The sequence below is a fragment of the Vidua macroura genome, chromosome Z (genome assembly GCF_024509145.1).
Source record: "Vidua macroura isolate BioBank_ID:100142 chromosome Z, ASM2450914v1, whole genome shotgun sequence".
Lineage (NCBI taxonomy): Eukaryota > Metazoa > Chordata > Aves > Passeriformes > Viduidae > Vidua > Vidua macroura.
In genome coordinates this window covers 58,183,762-58,211,466 of record NC_071611.1, presented here as the reverse complement: position 1 = coordinate 58,211,466, position 27,705 = coordinate 58,183,762, and the positions used below count along the sequence as shown (strand labels likewise).

The window sequence follows — 27,705 nt, the reverse complement described above, 5'->3', positions numbered from 1 at the left end:
AATAGATAAGTCTCATTGAGTCTTGAGCTGTTTCTTATTGAAAAGAAGGAATACATTCACATTCTTTACATTAAGCTTCATCCTTGGTTTTTTGAAATGGTGAATTTGGAAAACAGAACTGTCAGTCAGTAGTAAGGGAAAAGACCAACACTGTTATGTATAAAAGGTATGTGGTGTATTTTTGGTCTGTGCTTTCCATTCACTTTCATGGAGAGAAAGAAGGAACAGTGTTTAGATATTAAATGGAATTATTCTCTCCCATATTTGACTCACCTGAGATACTACTGTCACATTTATTTCCTTGACATCTATTTGAAGATTCCACTTACGTTTGAAGTACAATCCCACAGTATTAGTTCTCTTAAGCTCTAAAAAATAAAGGTATCTTAAAATAAGTGAGAAGAACAAAGTATTTCCTATTGAGAAGGGTTTTTTCCTGTTTCTCTGAGAATTTGTTGTCTTTTATAGTAAGTTCAAATGTCCTAGTGATGTGAAATGGTAATGTGCCAGTTTGATTTGAAGTACAGGTATACTGCATTTTAGACTCAGTTTAATTTAATGTTCTGTGTTTTCAGGACATTAATTGTGATAAATGTTTAGGATAAATCTGAGTAAATAAAGAAAATAAAAACTTGCATCTAAATTAAAGTAATTTTTCTTTCCCTTCTTTTAAAAGAAATACCTTTTAAAGAGAATGTTGCCAATATACCATTATTATGCAGGTTTTATTCGTCAAAATGCTGATGCTTTGGAAGATGACTATTTTGCTCAGTAAGTACCTTTTCTTAAGAGTTTTTTCTGGTGTGACTTGATTTGATACGTTGCAGCTTTCTCACGTAAATTTAAATACAAGACACAGGAATAATTCTCTAACTAATGTGAATGTAACTGAATTGTGATTTTACTGCCCTTAAAGTGTGTATTCTTTATGACGACACCTCCAGTGCAACCGCAGTATCAGGATAGAAGCATAAAGGATGATAATTTAAGGATCATAGTGGTAGCTCTCGTTTGTCAGAGAACAGGCTCAACAGGCTGCTCCTAGTTGAAGAAAAACTGACAGCAATGAAATCAAGATATGATTTTTGAGTCAATTACTAAAACTTAAAAATACTTCATTTTGCAAGGCCACTGCAGCCAAAGGCTTAAACATTAGAATGATTTGGACTAGACACAATCAGTACCTTAAAACTTCCAAGAGGGATATAAACCACACAAAAAACTTACAAAAAAGATAGTACATTGGTTGCCTCACAAATATCCACTAATATTAATGTCTCAGGACCATTATTGTTTGTTTAATTATTTTATTAAAACTTATTTGTTCTTAGTAACTAAGGTTCTTTTGGGTTAATGGCATCATGTTCTGAAACTGTGGTGGTCAGGCACAGATCAAGTACTCCAAATGTGGTATGCATATCTTTCATTCTTACTGTTTTAACTTCCCTTCAAGAGTGTATTTGGAAAAACTCTTGGCAACAGCGTGCTGGCTGGGCCTCCAAGACTGTTTGGACCTGTCATCTGAACTGTATGCTAAGTGGAGGGACAACCCTGAGTACAAGTAAGAATGGTGATCTGCTCTTAGAGGTGTGCATGTCTAAGGGAGATGGAAAGTTAAAAGGCTGTTACAAGGGGGAGGCAGAATGAGAAATGCCTCTGTACACTGCTCTTATTTCTCAAAAGAATGGCAGAATTTAAGACAACTATGTCTGCCCAACCTCCTCCTCTTCCCCAAATCCCAGCTTTATTATGGTTTCATAATTGCTGCTTTTTACATAGACTTCACAGGCTGGAGGAAGCAGATTTTGCCATCAAGACCAAAAGCTGGTTAGCCACGTAACAGGTGAACCTCCTATGATTGCTAATATCCCACATGGCCCAGTCCTTTTGCTGTAGTACAGCCTGGGGGTTTTCACACACACCAACTCAGCTTTTAAGCTTCTCTTAACAATACTGAGTGAAGTGATGTTTGCATGATACAGCCATCTGCCCATGGTGAGCCCATCAAAGAGCCTTGCATGTTCTGTGTTCACATAAAGAGGTGCTGGGAACAGCTGTCAGTCCTTATGCTGGTACTGGAGCCTAGTGGTCAGGGGTCTGGTCTGTGAGAATGGACTCTGGACACTACCAGGAAGAGACTTTCTGTATTCAACCATTGCATCATTAAAAAAAATTTACAATGTATTGAAATTCTTATTCTCTTTTCCTCCCTCTTTCTTTTGATGTCTTTCTATGCAATAGTCAAATAGAGTTGGCACTGGTGAGTGAATATTTAAAGTTTATTTTTATTTGTTGTAGTTGTGATAAATATTTTGGTTTTATTTGATATATGTTGGTACATGTAGTTGGCTACATAAACTGAACCTGTACTATTATATTTGAGTTTTCTAAAATAGCTTCATAGTGATCATACTCATAAAAGCCAAACTGAGTTTTGCAGTTAGACTGAAAAGTTTAAATAACCTACATATATTTTGTTCCATTCTAGAGAGAATTTTCTTGCAATTCCACACTAAAAGCAATAATAATATGCTGAATTGTCAGTCTGTTTTCAAAACAGTCATCTTTCCCTACTAATAACACTTGAGGTGATGGAATACAACATACCTTGTTTGACCTGAATGGCTGAAAAGTCTGTGAAATATATTAGCTGACTGGGTTTTGAATTTGATGAAGAATATTACTTTTGCTGTCCTTCTTGGCACAGAGAAAAGTTCAAATGGATTTTACTGGGCTATATGTGTGGAAAAAATGAAACTCTGAATTTGGTTACGTGAAAAAATGATCATGTTTTAAGGAGAAAACCCCACAGAAGGTAGGACACTTCTTAGGTTTCAAGTGACAGATCACTGTTCCCATGCAGTTAATGAAGAGATTTTACATGTGCTAGGTAGGAAAGGAAACAAGCACAATACACTTTTGACCCGTATTTCACAGACAAATCCCTTCAGATGCTCTTACATTCTCCGTGCTGAGAGCAAATTCATAACAGCTGTTTTGCCACAGGTGGAACACAGAAGGATTCTCACATCTGTGGAATGAAGTAATGCATTTCTGTTTCAGATTGAGTCATCAACTTTCAGCTGAACATTTCCAAATTTTTCCTGGCAGAACATAACTGGACTTAATACAGTGCATTTTTATCTGTTTCGTGGAAACAACTAGAGCTGTAATCCCCAGCCAGTTTCTCAGTTTTACTCTTTTTTCATTACAGGAGTGTAGTGAAGCTTACTAAATAAATGTATTCTCTTAGATGCTGTTACTGGCTTGTCTTTTGAAAGAAGGAAACTAGCCTTGGGGGAGGGACAGTATTTCAGTCCATTTTACTTTTTTACTAAAGGTTCACATATACTGCTGCTACTCTCAAAAGTTAAGAAATCACCATGTTATTTCTGGTTCCAAAACAACAATGTAAAATAACCTGCCCTGCTTTCCAGCAGCTTTTTGCATCTTCCCCAAGATCCAGAAACGAGAGATCCTGGCAGGCTAGTAATCTCAAATCACACAGCCAGGAAAAACATCAAGATGAATAAGTCACACCCCTCACTTAATATAACCTCAAGCTCCAAAGTCCCTTTTTGGACCATACTGGACACCCTATGGGGGCTACACAACATAAACCACTTCAGGGCCACCACAGATGTCATCAGCCAGCAAACCATTGCCCCATAGTAGGCTGCCCGTCCAGCCTGCCTCAAATGTTGCACATCAGAGCTGCAGCCAAATGATACACAGAACTTGTCTATTCACACACAACTTTACACTTATTAATGAACATTTTCTTGCAACTACTGGAGCAGCAGTAGTAAAATAAATAGCTGTATTTGGCCAAAATAGCTTTACCCTGTTGTCACCTTACAATGACCTCTTACTGCAACATTATGAAAAGATTATTAAACAAATTACTAGACCTTGTAACTCAGATCTGTTAGAGAAGGATTCCTCACAGGGCAATACTTTAGCCTGACATAACTACTCTACATGTCATTCTTGGTGGTAAATCCCTTATGTCCCAGCAAATATTGAGGTAAATGAATCCAAACTATTTCTTAAAGTAAATATAGAACATGCCCACACTTTCTGTTAGTATGACAGCAAAATACCCCATATGCAACAGAACTACCAAAATCCCTGCATCTTGCCTGTTCACTAACCATGATGTCTGTCATGTAAAATACCCAATTCTCTTGCTCTTTCCTACTAGTTTTTTGTTTCCAAAATTTATAACTTCCTTTTCTCTACCTTGTGCTCTAAAGATTGATGTCATTTATCCTTCCTCCTGACTGACTAATTCTGTTGGCATCATCCTCACTTTCTCTAGGATAGTCTGCTGAAACTCAGGAATTTTTCTCAAATTGTATTTAAATTTGAATTTGCTGTTTCCAGTTTTGGACCTGAAGAATGGCTTTTCTGACCAGAAACTTAGCTGTTTTTCTAAGTTTATCCCCTAATCAAAGAGAGGGTAATTTTTACACCTTGACTTACAACCTTGGCTTAATGTAATAATAAGCAGACTAACAGTATGACATAGGGAAGTCAAATGTTTTGCTTACAGCAACAGCATCCATTCTTCTGTAGGGAATTAGTCCAAAATACCATTAGCTGAAACTTTTTTCAGGTAGCCTACATAGTAGAATACTGCTATCACTGAAAAGTGTTTACAATGTCTTAATGTCAGGGACATATCATTGCTACAGGAAAAATTTCCTGTTCAGCCTTTGCATACGGAGCATCATACTGGTAATGTTTGCATTTAGTTTCTGTTATGAAATTCACTGCCATGTTGAGGACTCTTCCCTGGGGTGGGAGTAATAGGAGGCTGCCTGTTGCATGGAAAACTGCCCCTTCTGTTTCCTTCTGTGGTGCAAATTACTTTTCCTATTGGGTGCATTCACTGAAGAAACTCAGAAAAGGCTTGTCTGGGATGATGCATATATGCATTTGTACACCCTTTAATGATGTGATCCATTTCCTAGGCTGTGATGGGGAACAGTGGCATTGACACTGTATGTACACAAAATAGTCTGGTCCAATTGCTCTAAAAATGCTGGGGTTTTTGGTTTCCTTTAAACTGCATGTTTTTTAAATGCTTAAATCATAAATAAAACAATCAGATTTCCTATCCTTATTTACACTACTATTTTATATGTGCATTGTTGTGTATCTTTTAACTGTAAATAAACATTTTATTTCAGTTACGCATTAGCAGGGTTTGCCTCTACAACAGTACAGTACCTTTAAATTGTATTTTGCCTTGCAGAATCCCCTTTTTAATTAGAAGAACAATCTGCTGCTATGGTGTTGCAGTGGGAAGTGATAAAGAATGGAATTTTGCATGGGAAATGTACAACCATACCGACTCCATTGAGGAAGATGAAGACATCCTACTTTATGCCATGAGCTGTGCCAAAGAGTCATGGTTACTTTACAGGTGACCTTGATTAAAGTATATCTTTGTGTATGTAGAAGTAAATTGCAATACAACAGTAAATAATAAGAACAAAAATACTTTACTGTGCAAAGCTGGTAGAGGTTTGCCTGCCGCAGAAGCATGTATCTTGTCAACCATTGGTAAAGTTTTAAAGAGTTTTGTTAGGCAGCAAGTATGAAAAATGCAAGAAACACAAATAAACAATCCTTCTGCAAATACAACATGTGGGTCATAAGGTCTTAAGTCCTGACTCCATGTGGGCCAACCAAAAAGTTAAGACATATATTGAAGAGTCTTGTCCAAAAGTTTCCAGAACATAGTTTGAAACAATGTGTTTATTTTCTTTTACTGGCATTTGTATCTTTGTCAGTAAAAAGATGTTAAATTCTTTAATCAGTCATGTTTGTATTACCTAAAGCATTTGTTAAGGCATGGAATTTTGGCAGTGATGCTCTAAAGAAATATCATCCAAACATTCACATAAACTCCATGGGTCTAAAGGTGTGGAAGTAACATTTTAGTCTTTCCAGCCACCTGCTGTAGTGGTGGTCATTTGGGAAGACAGAAAAATATGATTGAGAATAAGACAAGAAATGTTGCAAAGAGATGCCCAACCAGCTATACTAATTTCCTATGATGCTATTGCCTTGTTCTTGGAAAAGGCTAGCACCATTCCCTGATAAATCAGGGAGTTGTGATGAGCTTCTTCCTCCATGTACTTCAGTAGCTGACAAACCAATCCATTTTTTTGAAATGTCACCCAGGGAGTGTTTTGGGGTGAAGAATGTTAAGATATGCTTTCCCTGGCCCTCACAATTATGTCCATTATGTTAAGCATAGTGGTAGCATGCAAAGGGGAGAAACCCATCTCAACTACCTTTACCCATAAAGTAGCTGCCTGCAAGACCCTATGAGAAAATAACTAAAAGGATTCATTTGGAAGTAGGAACATCAAGGTAAAACATTGAGGCAACAAAGAGAATAATTACTTTTCAAGATGTTCAGGCATTCACTGTCACTGACATCATTAGAAGACACTTCTGAAATCCTGCCTTAGTCCTCATGAAAAATCTTCTAACTGAGTCTTGCTGCAGGGGACCTTATAAACAGGTCGTTTTTGTATAAAAGTGTCTCACTGCTGGCACACTCTGTAGGCTTCATCTGAGTCACAGTGATGTGAATTGCCTGAAGGTGAAAAGCAGTCTGCCTTTCCACAAGCTTGTCTGGTAGGAGCAGTTGTCTTTCTGGTGCAAAGATAAGAGACACATCTGTGTCCATTTGATATTCTACACCCTCACTTTACTAAGAAGTGAAGAAGTCAGTGTGCAAGAACAAATGTTGAGGACAAAACTCGAGCTGAATACACAGCTCAGATGACACCAACTTTGGTATAACCTTCCACATGCTGATATTTGTTGAGGTAGGAATTTTTGTGAACTGGATTGTATTTCCAGATTGCAATATTGTGTATTTCTGTTATAAACCAGCAAGTGATAGGTTAATTTCTTTCCTGCTTTTCTAACAGATACTTGCAATATGGACTCAGTGACACATTATTTTCTTCCAATTGTACTTCAGTCATAATCTCACATGTAGTGACTAAGGATATTGGGCACCATATAGCCTGGGAATTTGTTACGGAAAATTGGCCACTTTTAAATCAAGGGTAAGCAACAAGTTTGGGCTTCCTTTAATTTCTGTGGCTCTTTGGCTTCTTCCTCTATCTTTATGTTTGAGCTGTAAAATTCAGTTGCAGATTTTCCTTCCAGAGAAAACTATTTGTAATGACTGATTCAATTAATATGCAGAACAGAGTTTTCAGAAGATTCAACTCTGATCAGGGTTTAATGCCAAAGAATAGCTCATCAAACACAGAAGACTTTAAAAATTGGTCTGTTCATAACTGTTTCTGTACTTTTAAGTACTCCTGGGAATTCTGACTCTAGAAGTGGGTTTATCAACTAGGATTTTACAAGTGGGTGTAAATGCTGTAAATTGTGCGTGTAAAATGCTGAAGTAAAATCCTCACTTCTTTTCCAAAGAGAGTATGAAGAGCTGCTAGGACCAAACACAGTGTTATTCCCTGACTTAACTCTTAAACCTATTGCCAGCCTACCCGCACTGCTGTAGGTAAACTGCCAGTGAGCTTGGGCTACCTATTTTGAGCAAAGCAAGTATTTTTGATGTCTGTTTGAAGACTCCCTCTCTCCTTGGCAATTGTGAAAAGCAGCAGGCTGCTGACAGATTCCAGCTGCTTTTGATGGCAGAGGAGGTCATTGTGATCTAGAAGCAAAGTCAGCCATTTAGGAGCATTCAAATGTATAAATTATTGCTAGCACTAGAAAAGGCAAGTTGTAGTAGATGTGTGTAATATCAACGTGTTCTTTTACAGAGCTTTTCTATGTTTTAAATTTATGAGAAATTTGTTGGAAAATTGCCCCCTTAGTTTCCAGCTAAAAGAATAGTGCAAGTATTTATTTATATGCCACCCTCAAGATAGCAACAGGAGCACCAGTTTGTTAGACACTAGTTAGTCTTTTTAGCTCAGTTTGGCTGTATGGCCTCAGAGAGATTATCTGTTTCATGCAAAGAATTCATATTACCAAAGTACAAATACCAGATCCTTCTAGGAAATTAAATTGAAGGGTTATTATTGTATTTCATGCAGCTCAAATGTCTAAATTGAATATTAATGGTAGTTCTTTAAAAGAGGGAAGAGTCCATAGTTGCAAACTTCAGCTTAATTGGTATTTGCAGCATAGTAAATAATCACTAAATAGTGTAAGTATTTTCAAATTAGATGAAATTTAGTATATTTGCTAATGTGCTATTTGAAGGACCTTTATCTCAATTTTACAGATATGGGCATGAATTACTGCATGATGTACTAAAAGCCATGGGAAGATTTGTTAAAACAGATGTACAGATCCAAGAGGTAAACCAGAGATGCATCTAATCTCAACTTCATGGCCAGTTTGTAAATACAAGTTTTTATTCTTTAAAGAACAAAAACATGTTCTTTAAACATGAAACCTTCACGTTTCAAGCAGAGTCCCCAAAAATTCTATCAAAACTGTCTCATTTTTCTCTACGAAATCAGTCTGTAGAGACAACCTCTGCCATGATACCTACTGAAAATGTACCAACATTCGGGCAGCTGGCCTGTTAGGTTGTCATACTGATATCTGTTTAATCCCTTATATTGTTCAATCACTGCTTCCCTCAAATATTTATTTACTATTCTTCACTCCTTTCTTGTCTTTTGGCTATTAGACTGATGAGAAAGATTTCTTGTTCTGTGATTGTAGAACAGGCAGCACAAGAGGATTCTTCTACCCAACTAGTCCTAGACAGTGTGGTACCACCAGTACCAGTGAAGTTGGCTGCATTTGAAAGGATTTTTAGAGGAACAGGAAAAGGGCACATTCTTGATATGTAAGGAGTTTCCCACATTAGTGCAAATCAGTACCCTTGCCCCACCCCCTCTTTAGTCTCTGTCATCTGCCCCTTTTCTGTGCACTTCTGTCTAAAGCATCTGTCAGGCACACAGTTGCTTGCTGCAAGTTATTTGTGAACTAAGCTCATGTTTATTTCTTCAGTTGCAGGTTTTTTATAATGCTACTTTGGAAGAGGGTGAGAGAGAGGCTATTACTATGCTACTTGAATCTGCAAAACTTGAAAATATTGAAAGGAGAAAACTACTAATCAAAATTGCCAGCTGGTTAGAGAAGAACATAGATGATTGATTTGGAACACAATTTCCAGTGTATTATATGTGATTCACTATCACATTCATTATAAGCTGTAATTAAAGGTAAAGCACATTTTTGACTCCTCTGGTTGTCTTTCCAATGTAAAGTCTGGATAAAACTATTCACAAAGAAATCAAGGATTTAGGAAAAGACGTTATAAACATATTTGAATCTTATATCTAAAATAATTTGCTCCTGAATGAGGTCTTAGGAATGCATTGCTAATAATAATCTAACATATAGGTACAGTCTTGAATCCTTTGGTGGTTTTCTTCTGAATATCCAAATGAAAAGTGTGCTGCATATTTGTAGCAAAAAACCACAAGGAAGCTGAAAAAGTTTATATTCTGTTTTGTTTCATTTGTACAGTGATCTATAACCTGTCTCCACTTCTATGGTTTTAAATTGCAAAGAGGACAATAATTTAGAACACTTCTGTGAAACATAAGCTTCAGAATTACTTCAGACAATTAGGGAGGAAAGGTCTAAAGAATACTCAAATTGTAATTTTAATTAAGAAATTAATTCCTTGTCTTTCAAACTTTGTATTTTCTCAGCAGATCTGTACTTAATGTGTCTGTGAACTGGATTATCTTTGGATAAAATTTATCTCCTGGTGTCATTTTGTCCATGGCATTAGCTCTTCTGGAACATCACTGTTCTAATTGCACTGAGGTGCTCACTGATCACAGAATCACTGATTACACTGAGTTAGAAGGGACCCATCAGAGTCATAGACTCCAACTCCTTTGCTGTAGATTCAAAGTTAGTCACCTTGATTATACAGCATTTTGGAGGTGACAGGCAGAATTCAGCACATTTGTATTAGCAAACCATATTAACTTGTGCATATGAAAAAGCATGGGATCTTCAGTCCACGCAAATAATTTATTTGTAGAGTAACAGTATTGTGGCAAGATTACAGTACCAGTGATCAGTTAACAGGTTATGGATCAGGAAACACTGTTATGTGGGAATGCAGGAGACAAAATAAATTAGAATACTGCTCTATGAAGACACACGAATAAACTCCAGACATGTTAATACAAAGGATTTTTCACTGGTGCCCTCTAAATACATTTAGGAAAAATGCTGCCATGATGACTGCATTGAATTTCCTCTGCTCTCCATGACTGCAAAGAAAAACTCAAACTATTTTGAGACTACTTAAAAAGCCCTTTACTGTATGGGAATTACCAGCTGCTGACACAAGTTTGTGCTGGAAACAGTTGACCTCTTAGCATTTGATCAAGTTAAGGATAATACCAATGAAAATTGTATGTGTTCTTGCAAGTCTTCTTCAACTTGACTGAGAAAGCAGGGGAAGTTGTCAAGGCTGTGGTGAATTAGAGGGGTTTTATGATAGAATCTATAGGATGGTTTGTAAGGGAGCTTAAAGATGATGTAGTTCCAATGCCCCTGTCATGGCATGGGACACCTTCCACCAGCTTGGGTTGCTCGAAGCACTGTCCAGCCTGCAGGGATTGGAAGTCCACAGCCTTCTTGGGGAACCTGTTCTAGTACTGAATATTTTGCTTCAGCATTTTCTGTGATTTCCACTAGTTAATCACTGGCTCTGTATGTCTCATCATGTGGGTTAAGCAAAGCTCAAGAAACATCCCATAACTTCACCCCTAGACCCAGCAGATTCAAACCATTTCTCTACAACCGTAAGCAACCATACTCCCTCACTAACCAGTCTTTCATGCTTTTGTCACTTTTTTCTTCGTCTGACTGCACAAAACTTTTAATTTGAACTGCCAATGTGTAAAACTTACTAGAAGAATTTAAAATAAGAAGTTATTTTCAAATAAAGGCTCCTGACTAAAGTCTGCTTCCGAGTGACAATCTATATTTCAGAATTTCAGCGTAGTTTTCATGGCAGAGGCAGAATAGTGAAGGTGATTGCTAGGCAAGCTGCCTAAGTAGCAGCAGATCTGAATCACTTCCAGAATCCACACATTAGCACTTGGTAGCATGTATCAGTGGCAGCTCTTGCTGCTGTTGAGTACAAGCTGAGTGCAGAGGTCTGGAGAGTGGCAACTGGGAAATACAGCAAGCGAAGAAGAGGTGCATGGGAGGAATCCGGGGAAAGTTGGGAAAGCTGCTTTATCGCAGGAAGAATCTGGGTGAAGGAGAAAGTTCATTGGAAATGAGTATGAGGACATTAGGAAATGAGCTTTAATAGTACTTATGCAGACTGTGTAGGTGTTATGGGGCATGTAATTGTGAAGGTGTGCATGTATGGGGCAATTTCCAGTAAAAATAGCTGAGTGTCATTGATAGGTAGGATACATTCAGTAGGCCCTGAGTGGGGAAAAAAAGTAAAGAGCAGCTTTTTGCTTTAAGTCCTGCTTTGATAAGTTTCACTTTCACAATGTCTTACTTCAATAAAACTACTATGGTTCTTTAAGTTGTGGAAATCTTCCCCATGTCAGAGGGACAGTGGGCTCTGGTCTTTGGGGGGGGTCACTATCTGTCATTCTTTGTGATGGGATGAGACAAGGACCTGAGTAGGCAGAGGGGGAGGCTGACCTTGGCTGCCTATGGGATACCCATTGTGATGCAAGAAGAACATGAGGTGAAAAAGCACATGTGCTGTGAGAAAGACAGGGAAATCACTTACTGCCTATTATTAGGGTCATGTTGTAGTTAAGGAATGGCATTCCCCAATTTAGCACTCACTCCGTCCTTCCTCCTCCCTCTGCAGCTTGATGGAGAGGAGAGGAGGCACAAAGGGCCATTATTACAGGTTGAGATATGAACAGTTGACTGCAAACAACAATGAGATATGAAAACAACAGTAACAGGAACAATACTAATGACTGACAGTACAAGAAAGAAGCAAAGATTTGCATAGAAACAATACCTGACCTGTTCTTCTGCTGACCCTTGTAGCAGTCAGAGGCCCTGCAAGGCCTCCATGGCGGTCACTAGCCTAAGATAAGAAGTGCAGAGTCATGATGAGTGGACCAGAGCTGCCCCTCTTCCGCACATCAGACCCCTGTTATCTCTCTGTAAGGCTATAGGTTGTATGCTCCTCAACCCCAGCTATTGGACAATTTCCAACTCCCTAACAGCCTACTTAAACCGTCACCTCTGCCCAGTTCAGCGGAAGAGCTGTCACTGGAACCCTTTGCAGAAGCTGCCAATAAAGACATCTCCGCAGAACTCCACACAGCCTTCACCTCTCTCCATCCCTGCATCTGCCGAGGCACTTTGTGAGCACAGAGCTGAAATCACTGAGAGCTGAAATCACTGAAGCACTGAAATCACTCCACAAGTGCTCGCTAAAGTAGCCTGCGGCTCGGAGCCCTGGGACTCCAAGCCGTGATACGTGCCGGCCTGAACGGGAGAACTGGAATCCTGGTACTCCTGAGAGCAGCATTCCTTTGCGGATCGTTACTGCCTCGGCCCGCCACGACCCTCTGAGGGTAACTTCTCCATTATAGAAGAAGTTATCTGGAAGAGGCGTCCAATGAACCTGAATATCACCATCTGGGATGAAAGTCCTCAGGAGTTGGACAAAGCAGACCACCCACCCAGCAGTCTCTGACCTAGTTTCGGCTGAAAAAAGTATAAGTTTAAAACAGCCTTTCTGCGTGCTTTTCATCTTGGGTCCCCTTTTTGGTTTTTTTCCTTTTTTTCTCTTTTTCACTGCTGGGGGGCAAGGGAACTTACAGCAATGGGATCAAACTCTAGTAAATTAAAACAATCCCAGAATGAGAGAGATATATATTTACAAATCCTAGAAATCCTAAATGCTAACAACTTTTCTTTCTCTAAAGGCAATCTTTCAAAAACTAACTTGAAAAAATTTGTAACATGGATCCTTTCTCAGTTTCCAGACTTTAACATAAGCATGATAGGTTCAGACTCCTTTTGGGACTTAGTAGGGACAAGAATGTATGTTTTCCAAACTAAAGAAGACTTTTCTGTTACTAAATTCCTGCCTCTCTTTCACTATATCGCAAAAACGGTGGAAAAAGCTAACACAAGCAGCTTCACAGCAGCTGAGGAAATTCCAAACTTATCTTCTATACCAGATCCTTCAAATGCTAATCTCTTGGCTCACTCCTTCCTGGGATGGGGAACAGGGGAACTGCGCGGCCCCCACCCACCCTTCTTGCACCTGCGGGGTCCGCGGAGACCGCCCATCCCTCCGCCCCCACCCCGGACGTGGCAAGCCAGAACTCAGCTCCCTTGGTTACGCAATGCACAGCACGGTGCCCACGCTGCCCCCCCCCCCGCCATCCTCAGGTAAAATCGCGTCAATCTCAATCGGGTCCGCCCAGCCCTGTTCCAACACCGCCGTGCAGCCCACCGTGCAGCCCACAGCGTCCCCTCCTCTCCCCCCTGCCGCTGTGCCTCCCCCCCTCGCCGCAACTCTCCCCACCCCCGTTACCACCCCTAACTGCCTGCCTGCCGTGGTGCCAGTGGCAGCAGCTCCCCCCAACCCCACCGCCTCCTCTCCCCTCCTTCTCCCCTGCCTGCATTCCCAAGCGATGCATCCATCCACCCTCAATGCCCCCCTACTGGCAACCCCCCATACTCTGTCCAGTCCCCCACACCCCTGCAAAATGTCGCTCCAACATGCCCAAAAAAGCATAGAGCACCTCCTGACCACACCTCATCAGAGGACAGTGAGTCTGAATCTGACATAGAAGAAATTGATCCATGGGCTCCAATTAAAATGGAAGCGACTCGGGCAGGGGATTGGGAACTAGCTCAGAGAATTACTGCTTTCCCAGTAAATTACATAAAGGGGAAAAGAGGGGGGGGCACTACTAGAACAACGTGGGAACCTAACACAAATAAAGAACTGATACAACTACGAAATATAGCAAAAGAACATGGTAGAAGTTCACATATTTTCAGAAACTTCCTCGAAGCCCTTTTTTCCTTGCATGTCCTTGTCCTTCATGACCTTAAAAACATTGCCAACTGCCTTCTTTCCCTGGCAAAATATATGCTATGGGAAAGACAGTGGAAAAGGCAATTAAAAACATTATCAGACACCTATGCTCAAGACGCAAATAAGCCAGATTTTACAGTCCAACAGCTGACCGGAGAAGGGGACTTACAGAAACCCTCTGACCAAGCTAACACCTTACCTAAGGCAGCCCTACAAGATTTGGCTATTGTAGCAAAAACCTCATTGCTTCTTACCCCAGATGAGTCTATTCCTACCCAGCACTTATCTAGTATTAAACAAGGAATAGATGAAAGCTTTATCAAGTTTGTAGATAGAATTAAAGATGCTCCGGAAAAACAGATAGAGAGCACAGAAGCAAGAAAAGAACTGTTGTGCAAGCTTGCTTTGTCAAATGCAAACAAACAATGTAAAATAATTCTGAGGGCTTTACTCTTGGATACAGAACCCACCATAGAGCAAATGGTGGAAAGCTGCACACGTCATCTGTCCATTGAAAACACAGTGGCCAAAGCAGTCTCTCAGGGTATCGCAGAAGGAGTTTCTGGTGTGTATGCAGTAGTAACTTCCAAAGACCAGGATCACTGCTATTACTGTGGGGAATTTGAACATTTTATAAAGGACTGTCAAGACAGGTCACCTACCCGAAACCCCCGTAACACCTACCAAAGACCTCAGAACCAGCAGCGATACCAACAGCACTTGGGAAACTTCCAGCGGAGCACAGCCAGGCCCTGCGCAAAGACAACAAATCAAAAGCCACCCAGATCCGGTCACGCGTCATCCCAGCAGATTCCAGGCCACGTGGAGAGGATCCAACCCACGGAGAGATACCAATGGGAACACGGCGCCAGTTGGTAACTGCTTTATCGTGTTCCCACAGGCAAACATGGGCCAAAAGGTGGTCCTTTTAACATCTTAATTATAGGGGACACTCTCCATGGCCCAGAGGAAATCTTTGTCATTCCAGAGGTACAAACAGTGCACCCAGAACAAGAAATCTCTGTTCAGCTGTGTTGCATGGACTTACCTTTTTTCTTTCAAAGGGAACTCCTATCGCACAAGCCTTTCTACTCCCAAAGAATCACAGGGAACAGCTTCCTCTCAATCCGACAGTAATGTGGGCACAAGTTGTGGGACCAAGTAAGCCTACCATCGAGTGCGGTCTATCCTACAGAGGAGAAAAGTTCCACCTACCAGGGATGCTGGACACCAGTGCGGACGTAATCATCATCGCCCGCCCAAAATGGCCAGCACACTGGGGACTACAACCGGTAGCAGGAATGATTTCAGGGATCGGTGGAGCCACAGTGTCCATGCAAAGCAAGCACAACATCCTCATCGAAGGGCCTGAAGGCAAGCTGGCAACCATCCGCCCACTCGTGGTAAGAGCCCCCATCACCCTTTGGGGAAGGGATGTTCTATCCCAGTGCGGGGCCTCCCTATGTATTCCCAGTCAGGATTTCTGACTGGGGCCACTGAGGAGCGCGCACTACCAGATACCCCTTGGCTCACCTGGAAATGCCAAGACCCAATCTGGATTGACCAGTGGCCCCTCTCTAAAGTAAAACTGTGTGCACTACAAGCCCTTGTGGAAGAACAGCTCGCCAAAGGTCACATCGTCAAGACCACCAGCCCTTGGAATTCTCCAGTCTTCGTACTGCAAAAACCTGGGATGGACAGGTGGAGGCTCCTCCATGACCTTCGCAAAATCAATGCGGTCGTCGAGGACATGGGCGCCCTCCAGCCTGGCCTGCCTTCACCATCGATGCTGCCCTGAGACTGGACACTTACCATCATAGACATTAAGGACTGCTTCTTCAGCATTTCGCTCCACCCCCAGGATGCTCCATGGTTCGCTTTTTCTGTTCCCTCTCTTAACAGAGAGGCTCCACTCAAAAGATACCATTGGTTGTATCTCCCCCAAGGACTAAAAGTCTCACCCACCATATGCCAGTGGTAGCTCACTCACATCCTGTCTCCTGTTCGGAACCTATTTCCAGATGCCACATCTACCACTATATGGATGATATCCTGGTCTGTGCATCAGAAAAAACTTACTTAGAAAAAGCAGTTCAAGGGACAATCGAAACCATAGAAAAAGCAGGGTTCAAGATCCATGAGGACAAAATGCAATACACCAACCCATGGACTTATCTTGGATTCCTGATCCGAGAAAGGACAATCGTACCCCAGCAGCTTGCTATCCGAGACGACCCAAAAACCTTGAGGGACTTACACAGTCTGTGCGGATACATCAACTGGGTACGCCCCTTGCTAGGAATTACAACAGAGGACCTCGCTCCCCTGTTCAACCTTCTTCGTGGCAACGAAGACTTAGACTCTCCATGCACGCTCACAACAGAAGCCCGAGACACCATCGCCAAGGTCCAAGAAGCCCTGTCTTCACGCCAAGCCCATCGCTTCGAGCCCAAGCTGCCTTTCCAGTTCGTCATCCTTGGAAAAGCACCTCGGCTCTATGGACTGATTTTCCAATGGGATCTTCAACTCCAAGACCCTTTATTGATACTGGAATGGATCTTTACAAACAACCAACCTTCAAAGACAATTACCACCTTCCAGGAAATAATGGGATATTTAATAAAAAAGGCCAGAACTCGCCTCCGCTCCCTTGCTGGGTGTGAGTTCACATGCATATATTTGTCACTAACCACTGGGGATCTGGAACATTTGCTCCAGACCAATGAAAACCTCCAATTTGCCCTAGACAGCTATACAGGCCAAATTTCCATTCATATCCCAAAACATAAACTTTTTAATGCAGTCTTTAATCTGACCCCAAAATTAGTCCAAAGTAAAACAACACTCAAAGCTCTAACAATTTTTACAGATGGCTCAGGGTCATCCCATAAATCTGTAATGACTTGGAAGGACCCTAAGACTCAAAATTGGGAGTCTGATATCCAAACAGTGGAGGGATCTCCACAGATTGCAGAATTAGCAGCTGTTGTCAGAGCCTTTGAGAAATTCAAAGACGAACCCTTTAATCTGGTCACAGATTCTGCATATTTTGCAGGTATAGCTATGAGAGCAGAACATGCTCTTCTCAAAGAGGTTTCCAATCCAAAGTTACATCAATTGATTTCGGCATTAACACGCTTAATCTCTTACAGAAAGAAACCTTACCATATAATGCATGTGAGGTCGCACACTGATCTCCCAGGTTTCATCACAGAAGGGAATAGGAAAGCGGATACATTGGCCATGGCAATAGAAACTGCTAACATTCCCGACATCTTTGCCCAAAGTACTCAAACGCATTTTGCCATCAAAATCAGGTGCCCTTATTAGAATGTTCAAGCTTTCAAAAGATCAAGCAAAAGCTACTGTCGCCACATGCCCAAACTGTCAAAATTACCAGATACCCTCTATGGGGACAGGAGTCAGTCCCCGAGGACTGAACAGCTGCCAGCTGTGGCAGACAGATGTAACTCACTTCACACATTTTGGAAGCTCAAAATACATGCATGTATCGATCGACACGTTGTTGGAAGCAATATTTGCATCAGCTCCTCCAGGAGAAACTAAACAGCACACCATAAAGCACTTCCTCCTTGCATGTGCATTTGCAACCTGTGGGTTTGTTCAAAGGACAGTGACGATGATAAGCCTTCGTTGGAAGCAACCACAGAAAAGCCAAAAAGACCCCTTAGCAACAGTGGAGTATGCGCCATGCATTATAGTGTCTTCCTGATTTTTAAGATTTTCTAAAGCCTTTTGAGTTTACATTCTTGTAGCAAACTTTCTCACACATTTTCTGTAAATAACTTGTTTTTGCATTCCTTCATAGAGGCAGAGAAATTTGATGGACTGGTAGTTTGTCCAGTGTCGTTGGAGAGGTGGCACTTTCACCCCCCAATCCACTGTCACCTTTGGAAAACTATAAATGCTGGAGTCAGAAAATAAACTTGCTTTTTTACCTTTACAATAGCAATGGCTGGCGTTGCACACAAGGTGCTTTCTTGTGTCCTATAGTGACATCTGGTGACCGCCGAACTGCATTGCAGCTTAGGCTGGGAACTGAGTGCAGATTGCCGGGTGAGATCGTGCTTACCACCCTCCCCCACCTCTGGCGTTTTGCCTGCTGCTATTTTAGTAATGGAAACCTCTGTGGGTTTAATGATGGAGTCTCTGGTTTTGGACCTCTGGAGGGACCTCCTGGAGCAGAAACGTGTTTCTGTTTCCTGGAGTGATATTAAGAGATTGTTTCTGTGGGTGAGGCAGCAAGGGTTCTCTTCCAACCCTGCGGAGGCGCTCTCCAGGGAGACGTGGTCTCTCGTGGGAGGCCGTCTCATGGACCCCCTGCTTGATGATTGCTCTGTAGACGTGGGACCACTGCTGATGCAGTAGAAAATGTTAGACACAGTTTGTCAGGTGATGTAAATAATAAAAGGGCCAGGAGACCTTGTGCTCCTTTCTTGATAAGGCCTTTATTAAAAGATAGCCTAAGGGGGCTGAGGTACGGGGTTCGCGACGCCGCCACTACTCCCAGGTGAGTCGACGTCCCAGAGGAGGGGTAGACGATCAGAGGGGTCAGAGTCTCCACCCTCGGAGGATACGTCCAGAGATTCCATTATGGCTCGTTGGTCTAAGGTGGTGACTCCGTTCGGACCTCTCTCAAGTTATGGCGGCCATCTCTAGGGATGTTGAAAGCTTTCTCCACTTCTCTGAGACTTCCCTGTCCTGTGGATGTGGATTGTCGAGCAGGTCCTTCTTTGGTTTGTGGTTTAAGTCCATTTTTAGTCCTCTGCTGGGGTCCGGCAATCAATATGCAGCACACACTAGGCCTCCTGGGAATCAGGAAGTCGCCTCAGGGAGCAGCAGCTAAGTTACCTGATGCCATGAAGGGGACAAAGAGGGTTTAACTTACTAGGAAAAGGGGTTCCAAAACTAGGGGAATACAACTGGAGCGTGGACCGGGGATAAGGGCAAATGCATCAGGTAGGGAGAATACAAACAGGGGTAGAATCAGTGAATACATTCAAGCAAACTTTCAAACTGTGGAATAAACAGACAAAAGGTTAAACATACAAACCAATGGTTAAACCTTAGATTTATTCATAACATCGGGGGTCTGGATTTTGTAGCTCTCGGAGTTCCATGGGGGACCCTTCTGTCTCGGACGTGGACGACGGGGAATTTGAGTTCCTGCGGTATGCAGGCGCTTCCCCTTCTACCCGGGACAGTGAGCCGGAAGATGGCTCTGCCTCCGGGGTGGATCGGGCTCCCAGCCAGTTGGCCCCGAGCGGCAAGTCGGCGGACGGAGCCCCGCAGGCTTCTGAGGGCTCGGTGGAGCCGGCTCGGCCGCCCCGCCTCGCCCCGTGCCGCGGAGGTGGCGGGCTGGGAGAAGAACCGCCCTCTGTTTGTGCCTTCCCGGCGGTCGGGGGCGGCGGGGGGCCCTTGGATCAGCCTCCGCCTCTGATTGAGTCTGATTCGGTGACAACACTTTGTCCAAATTGCGGTGTTTCCACCACATACCTGAAATAAATGGGCCTAGGAGACCTTGTGCTCCAATCAAATAGGCCTTTATTAAGAGATTTCAGCTTAAGGGGTAGGGGGCTCGGGGTTCGTGACGCCACCGCTGCTCCCTCGAGCTGGCGAATGGAGGAAGGGCTGCGATCCTGTCGGCCACCGGCAGGGTCGGAAGTCTCCACCTTCTTCGGAACACGTCCGAGACTCCCCGATCGGCTCGCAATCTTAGGGGGTGATTCTCTTCAGGTTTCTTCTAAGTTACAGTGGCTAACCCAAAATGCTTTTATGCCCTCTTTCTTCTACCAGGAACTGCCTCCGACCCATGGGCACCGGTAATTTGTAGTTCTGGGCTCACTTTCTAGGGATGCTTCAGATTTAGTTAATTCCGAAGGTATGGTAATTAATATGCACTCCCTGCTAGGCATCTTGGGAACCCGGAAATCTTCTCGGGGAGCAGCGGCAGGAGTACCCGATGCGAGGGAGAGGATTACAAGGATCTGGGTTTCAGAATACAGGAAGATAAAACAGGTAAGTCATAACTTTAACATTAACCTATCAACTTTAACATTAAACAGGGACAGCTGGTCCAACTCCTGAGATGTATAGAAAACAGATAAGTGTGAGCTAGCATTGGTACAGTATTAAGAACAGTATTTAGTAACCACTTTAACAAACTCTATCCATGACAACTCCCCCCTCTTTCTCTTTGACCGGGCTTCAGCCCGCGTCAATTAGCTGTATCTAGTTCTCTTTCGTATAGCTTTCTCCATTTCTTATATCTGGCATACAGTTTTCTAGCCTCTTTTCTTTCCGCATCTTCTAATTTCATGATTTTAGCGCTCTCTGTGGAAACCGAATGACTGGACTGGATTATTGATATAATCAACCGGGTTAAGCAGGGGATGATACAAGGAAGAAACAGTAGTCCCGCTAATCCCATTATCCCAATAACAACCACTTTCTTCCACCACGCACCTTTCCATCCCCAGAAGCTATCCCACCAGTCTGTTTCTAAGAGAGAGGACCATTCGTGTGTTCCTACATGTGCAATCTTCCTTATTTCCTGTGATATGTTCCTGATTACCTCACTTCGGTCATTGATTTCTAAACAGCATTCTGTGGTGTTAAACTTGCCACAGATTCCTCCTTCATCTGCCAGGAGGTAGTCTACCGCCAATCTTATCTGGTAGACTACTGTTCGTGTCTGAGATAATTCCTCACTGACATAGTCGAAGGCTAAAGCTGTTCTGTTAGAAACTGTTTCTAAGACTGCTTGCAACCTGATGATTCTATTTAACATGTATATCGGAGTCCGGTAGCCCCATGATCCATCTTGGGCCCAGGTGGCCGGCCCATAGGTCTTTATAATTTCATCTGGGGTCCACACTTGTCCTTTCCACTTTTGGGTGCCCCCTACTTCAATCAAACTCCTCTTTTTCTTTCGATTTAGTTTCCTCAGATCATCATAAACAGGAACTCCCAGATCTTGGCCCGCTCCCTTGGGTAGTAGAAAGAAGCTAGGTTTTATGGCCCCTACTGTACAACTCCCCTTCCAATCTCCGGGAAGGTGGGTGTACGCCGCCCTCCCACAAATCCAAAATAAATCTTCTGGGGCTTCCCAAAACTCCTCCTTAACCTCATGAGGGAGATCCCAAAATTTAGCTATAGATCTTATTCCTTTGAAAGGATTTGCTCTCTCTTCTGCGCATTCATAAAGGTTGCTTCTCTCGTTGTAAATGCATCCCCTCTCCTTTTTGTTTCTAGTCCAGTATCTATTTGGTTCTTGGGGTACCCACCGAGTGAAGAAGGGGGTCCCCTTGGTAATCAGATATCTTTTACAAGCCAATTTTCCTACAGGGGTATGAAATTTTTCTCCAGTTCTCAAGATACATTCTTCCCCGATAACTTCCGCTTTCAACTCCCACTTCTCTTTCCTTCTCTCTTCTAACTTACTCTGACCTTCTTTCACTTGCTGTACCTCTAATACTTCTTTAGGTCCCAAACTCACCCCTTCCCATGGCCACACGTCTGTCATTCGTGTACCCCCACAAATCCAACAGTCTGTTACATTCAATTCTTTGCTAATCCTCTCCATTACGTCTATAAATAGGTTCTTCCCTCCCAGGCTTCCCCAGTCTTTATTTCCAGTCTCCATCTCGACTCTCTTTTCCTTTATCATATCTATTCCCCTTGATATTCCTTCTTCTTTCTTTTCAAAGCATAACCAAGTATCTTTCATAGGGCAGTTCCCTAGGAGTCTCTGCCTAAAAGAGGCAACGTTTCTAGTCATCCAATAAGATTTTCCTCCCTCCCGGCATACATCCAGTTGGGAACTATTATAGCATACGGGGCTCAGGTTGGTATGCACCCGAACTAGAGATTCCACGTTCTCTCCGTCGTATATGGGGTGATAGCATTTTACACAGGGGTCTACTTCTTTGCCCCCTGCAAGGCTCAAGATCATAACGACTGCTACCACAACCCTTCTCGGAGATAGAACTTTCGCTCTCCGGAGTCCGGTAGGAGCCTTTCTCTCTCTTCTGGCCTCCCCCGGTCTTGCCTCCTTTGAGCCGCCTCCTCTTTGTCTCAGGGTGCCCATTTTCCTGGCCTCGTTCTGCACCCTCCCTCCCTTCCCTTTATCCTGAATTTCACTCTCTAAGGGGATCTCTGCCCGACGGAAGATAACAATACTACCGCATAATATAACTAACCGCATAAATATAACTTATTAAAAGAACTCTTACAGAACTGGTATAACTTCCTGCTAGGTTAACAATCCAGGGAACAGTCTGATACCAGGGTTAGTTTCTGGGAACCTTCCTTAGTTTTATCTTCAAATCCTGGATCGGTGTGGCTGTCCAGGCTGCAGAGGTGTCTGTGGGAGCGCTGGGATCTTGGTCTCCTCTTGGTGGTGTCACAGGTCCTTTCACTCTGTTAATATGGGTCCACCCCTTTTCCTGTGTCCGGACCGCTGTATGGGTGGTTAACAGCACTTGATATGGCCCTTCAAATCGGGGTGTAAGGGAAGTATGTGTCCAGGTTCTTATTAGGACCCAATCTCCGGGGTTAATATTGTGCACATTCACCTCTAGAGGGGGAGTCTGGGGAAGATACCCCCGTTTCCGGAGTTTTTCAAGGGTCTCCACTATTGTTCTCAGGTATTGTTGGGCGACCTCTTCCCCTTCTACGTACTATCCCGTACTATACGGAGAAATGAGGAATGGTAAACCAAACAGCATTTCATATGGGGACACTCCTACATCCGCCCTGGGCCTCGTTCTTATTCTTAGCAGTGCAAGGGGTAGGCATTTTACCCAATCCATCTTCGTCTCTAACATTAGCTTAGTAATAGTGGTCTTTATACTTCTATTCATTCTTTCGACTCGCCCTGAACTTTGGGGGTGCCATGGGGTGTGCAACCTCCAATGGACCCCTAAGGCCCTTATGGTGTCCTGCAAAACCTTGGCTGTAAAATGGGGGCCTCTGTCTGAGTCTATGGTATTTATTATCCCGTACCTGGGAATAATCTCTTCTAATAATATTTTTACCACTGTTCCTGATGTCTCATTTCGGGTGGGGAATGCCTCCGGCAAGTGGGTCAGGTGGTCTACTATGACTAGTATTTGAACCCCCTTGCCGGTGGCATATCTGTGAAATCAATTTGGATTCTCTGGAACGGTCTTTCTGCCAGCTTTCCCCCACGTGGCAAAGGTTTCCTCATGACTTTTTGATCTACTCGTTGACATGTTACGCACCCTTTCGTCACCGCTTTTGCGATGTCGTACACCCCTGCACACACGTATTCTCTTAAGAAGTGGTCGCAGAGCCCTTGCACCCCCCAATGGGTGAGACGGTGTAATTCAGTTATGATGTTTCTCGCTAGAGCTTTGCATAGAAACTTCCTCCCATCCGGGAGTTCCCATTCCCCTCTAGAATTTTGCTGAAGCTCTAGTTCTTGGATAGCCTTTTTATCCTGGTCATCCAAGAACACCATCCCTCCCCCTTTAGGGCTTCCCTCCTCATTTGTAGGGGTTCCCTTTAATGTAAAGATCCCCCCTGATTCTTCTCGGGCTTGGGCGGCCTCTTTAGCTGCTGTGTCTGCTGCTCGATTTCCCCTAGCGACCAATGTGTCTCCCCTCTGGTGACCCCTCACATGCACGATGGCAACCTCTTCTGGTAGTAATAAGGCTTCTAAGATCTCCTTTATCAGTTCCCGGTGCACTAAATCCTTTCCTTTCGAATTTAGATAACCTCTCTCTTCCCAGATTTTTCCAAACGTATGTGCCACCCCGAAAGCATACCTCGAATCTGTGTATATTGTCCGACTCTTACGCTCGAGCAGTTCTAACCCTCGTTTCAATGTGTACAGTTCACACACTTGGGCGGACCACGATGCTGGCAATTTTTCCTTCTCTACTACTTCCATATTCCCATTCTCTGCCACTTTCACCACCGCATACCCCGACTTCCTTTTTCCCTCTACTGCTCTAGACGACCCGTCGCAGAAATAAGCATCACCGTAACTTAAGGGTGTTTCCTTTAGATCTATCCTCACCTTTGTCTGTAAACTTAAGGCCTCTATGCACAGGTGTTCTATATCTGGGGCTGGCTCCCCGGATAAAAACTGGGCAGGATTCACCAATTTTGCTGTTACTAATTCTAAGTTATCTGCCTCCATGAGCATGATCTCGTATTTTAACATTCGTGAATCCGAGAGCCATTTATGTGCCCCTTGGGAGAGTATAGCTTTTATATCGTGGGGGGTATGCATTTTTATCTTCCCATGGAATGTCAGTTTCTTGGCTTCCTCCCCCAGGATAACTGCCGCCGCTACCGCCTGTAAGCAGGTTGGCCAACCTCTGGCTACTGGGTCTAAAATTTTTGATAGATACACCACAGGCTTCTTACATCCCGCCCACTCTTGTGCTAATACTCCATAGGCGACTCCCTCCTCTGCATTGATAAACAGGTGAAATTCCCTGTCCAAATCGGGTAACCCTAAGACAGGAGCGGTGACCAATGCGTTTTTCAACTCGACTAGCCTCTCATCGTCTCTCTGTGTCCACTCTACCGGATCTGGAAGCACTAGTTTTTCATACAGAAATTTAACTCTCTGGGTATAATTCTCTATCCAAAATTTGCAGTATCCAAATAGGCCTATGATTTTACAGACATCTCTTTTAGTCTTTGGGGCCGAAATGTTAACTATACCCGAGATCCTTTCTGGTGTCAATCGTTTATATCCTGGTCCAATTATATGTCCGAGGTATGTCACCTGCTGCTCGACAAATTGAAGTTTATCCTTTGATGCTTTCAACCCAATAATTCCTAAATAATTTAACAATTTCAAACTAGTGCTTCGGACAGATCCCTCGTCCTTCCCTGAGACCAAGATGTCATCTACGTACTGTAATATCTGTACGTCTCCCTCTGGGGTGAAGGTCTCTAGTACCTTTTCTAATACCTGCCCAAATAGATTGGGTGATTCGCAGTACCCTTGGGGCAGCCTGGTCCACCTTAGTTGCATGCGTCGATTCCCGTCTGGGCTTTCCCAATGGAATGCGAACCAATCTCGGCTCTCTTCTGCCAAAGGGCAGGCCCAGAATGCGTCTTTCAGATCAATTGTGGTAAACCAGGCATGGTTGGGAGGAATTCGGCTTAATAAAGTGTAAGGATCCGGGACCGTGGGGTGTTTGGCCACAGTTCTCTTATTTACTTCCCGGAGATCTTGTACTAAGCGGTACTTTCCTCCAGCCTTCTTTACCGCCAATACGGGAGTATTGTGGGGGGACATGCATACTTCTAGGACTCCCTCCTTCATTAATGATTGGATGATCGGTTCTAGTCCCTTCCGACTTTCTGCCGACAAAGGGTATTGCTTAACCTGTATGGGCGGTCCCTCAGTAATTTCTGCCTCCAAAGGGGGAATGTCTAGCCTCCCGTACTTCCCTGGTTCCGCCCATACTCTGGGATCAATATCCTTTGAGTCTGTCTCAGTCAGCCGCAACATCTTCACTACCATCCTTCCCTCTTGGGGTATCACTCCCAATCCCAGCTGTACTTGTAGGTCTCGCCCCAGTAAGTTGGTGTCTAGGTCAGGCAAGTAGACTAAATCCACTTGTCCGGTCCGAGAGTTTCCACTCACTGACACCCCCTCTAATACTGTCGCAAAGAAAGGCTTCCCTTCTGCTCCCACAATCTCGCACTTCTTTTCTCCCGCCTCTATGCCTGATGGAATTATATTGATGCTTGATCTATCTGCACCAGTATCTACTAGAAATTCTAATTCTTGGTGTTGGGGACCTACCTCTAAAGTTATCAAGGGCTCTAATTGATGGAATACATGGTCCCCTAAAACAAAGAGCCCCCGACACCCCTAATCCTCCCCCCGCAAAATTCTCTCCAAGGTTTCTTGTTCCCGCATGATGGCCTCGTCCCTAGAAGCCTTCGGGCAATTCCTCTTGAAATGGCCTACCTCGCCACAATAGAAACACCTCGCCCCTTCAGTCCTTCTTACTTTCTGCTTCCCCTGGGGAGTTGGGATATCCCTGTTCAATCCCTCCGCATAACCAGAAGCTACACCACTTTTCGGTCTAACTGCTGCTCCCTTTTCCGATTCCAGGCTCTCTCTTGTAATGGCCACCATTACCCTCGCCTTACTCTTTGCCTTCTCTTCCTCTCTTCTTAAATACACCTTTAAAGCCTCCTTCAATAATTCATTCATATCCCTCTCTTGCCAATCGTCCATCTTTTCTAATTTCCTACGGATATCCGGCCATGCTTTCGATACGAACTGTACTTTGAGCAACACCTGTCCTTCCTGGCTCTCAGGGTCTATGTTGGAATACTGTTGAAAATTCCTTTTCAACCTTCCCAGCCAGGCGTCAGGGGTCTCCTCTTTGTCCTGGCAGCAGTCGAAGGCCAATTTGGAGTTAGTCCCCTTCGGTACCGCTTCTTTCATTCCCCTTATAATCAAGGTTCTATACTCTTCCATATCCCTTCTCCCTTGGGGCCGGTTAGGGTTCCACCCTGGGTCCGCTAAAGGTAACTTACGCTCCCCAGGGATCCCCGCCTGATTCTCTCTCTCCCATATCCTTCTGGCTGCTGCTCGAACCAATCAGACCTCCTCTGGGCTAAACAATATTTTCAAGATCGAGTTGAGCTCCCCCCAAGTGTAGATGTTAGGTCCTAGAAATTGGTCCACCTGCTGTGAGACTCCCACGGGGTCCTCTATCAAATTGTTCATCTCCTTTTTAAATCCTCTCACCTCCGAGGAAGTGAGGGGAGCATTAACATACCCTACTCCGCCCGCCATTCCTCCCATGGGTACCTCCCTCAACGGAAACAACCGGCTAGCCTGTCCAACCCTAGAGCGTGTATTCCGATATGGTCCACCCTCTCCACCCATTTCTATATTTTCTATCTGCGGGGTTTCCACTTCAACCTGGTCTTCCGCCTGATGGGGGTTTCTCTCCCACTGAGGTGGGGGCCTAGGAACTACTCCTGGCGCGGGTGAACTAAATAGGGGAGTGGCAATATTCGCTAAGGGATGTTCTAAGTGTTCCTTTTGTTCTGTAATTCCCGGGGAGAGGTTAGCAACAGGGTTATGTGGAGGACTACTGGGTCGGCGTGTGGCAGGCGTGTTAGGGGTAAGTACCTGGGGAATATGGGTCGCAGGATTGAGGGGTAATAGAGTTGGGTTAAGGGGTTCTGGAGGAAGAGGAGAGGGTACAGGGACAGAAGTCTGGGAGTCAAGGGGCCGATGAGGTGGGTTAAACTCAGGGGCAAGGTTAGGCGGAGGGGGTAAGGGAATAGGATTTCGGATCTCTGGGGGAGTTACCAGATACAGGGGAGGTGGCAGATGATCAAGAGGATCCCAAGGTCTACTATTTTCCTCTTCCTCCTCCCCAGTCTCCCGCTTCTTTTCCTTTAGTCTACAAACTTTAACCGGCTTATTCCTAAGCCTCCCTTTTCCCCAACACGCAGCATAAGCAAGCTGTTCCTCGTTCCGCTCTATCTGATCGTACAGACTTCATATTAATTGGGAGCACATCCACTCACCTTCTGAACCAAACCACGGCCATTCTATTCCCAGT

General features: G+C 43.7%; 1 protein-coding gene across 1 annotated transcript in view; it reads left to right on the top strand.

The window, feature by feature from the left end:
• The window catches only part of LVRN (laeverin), a 35,247-nt gene extending 25,445 nt beyond the window's left edge, over positions 1-9,802 (top strand). The window contains exons 15-20 of the mRNA XM_054003760.1: positions 677-771; positions 1,454-1,561; positions 5,261-5,431; positions 6,957-7,097; positions 8,291-8,366; positions 9,031-9,802. Of these exons, the coding sequence (XP_053859735.1) occupies positions 677-771; positions 1,454-1,561; positions 5,261-5,431; positions 6,957-7,097; positions 8,291-8,366; positions 9,031-9,177 (738 nt within the window). The 3' untranslated portion in view covers positions 9,178-9,802. The remainder of the gene's footprint in view (positions 1-676; positions 772-1,453; positions 1,562-5,260; positions 5,432-6,956; positions 7,098-8,290; positions 8,367-9,030) is intronic.
• Positions 9,803-27,705: the final 17,903 nt, after the last annotated feature.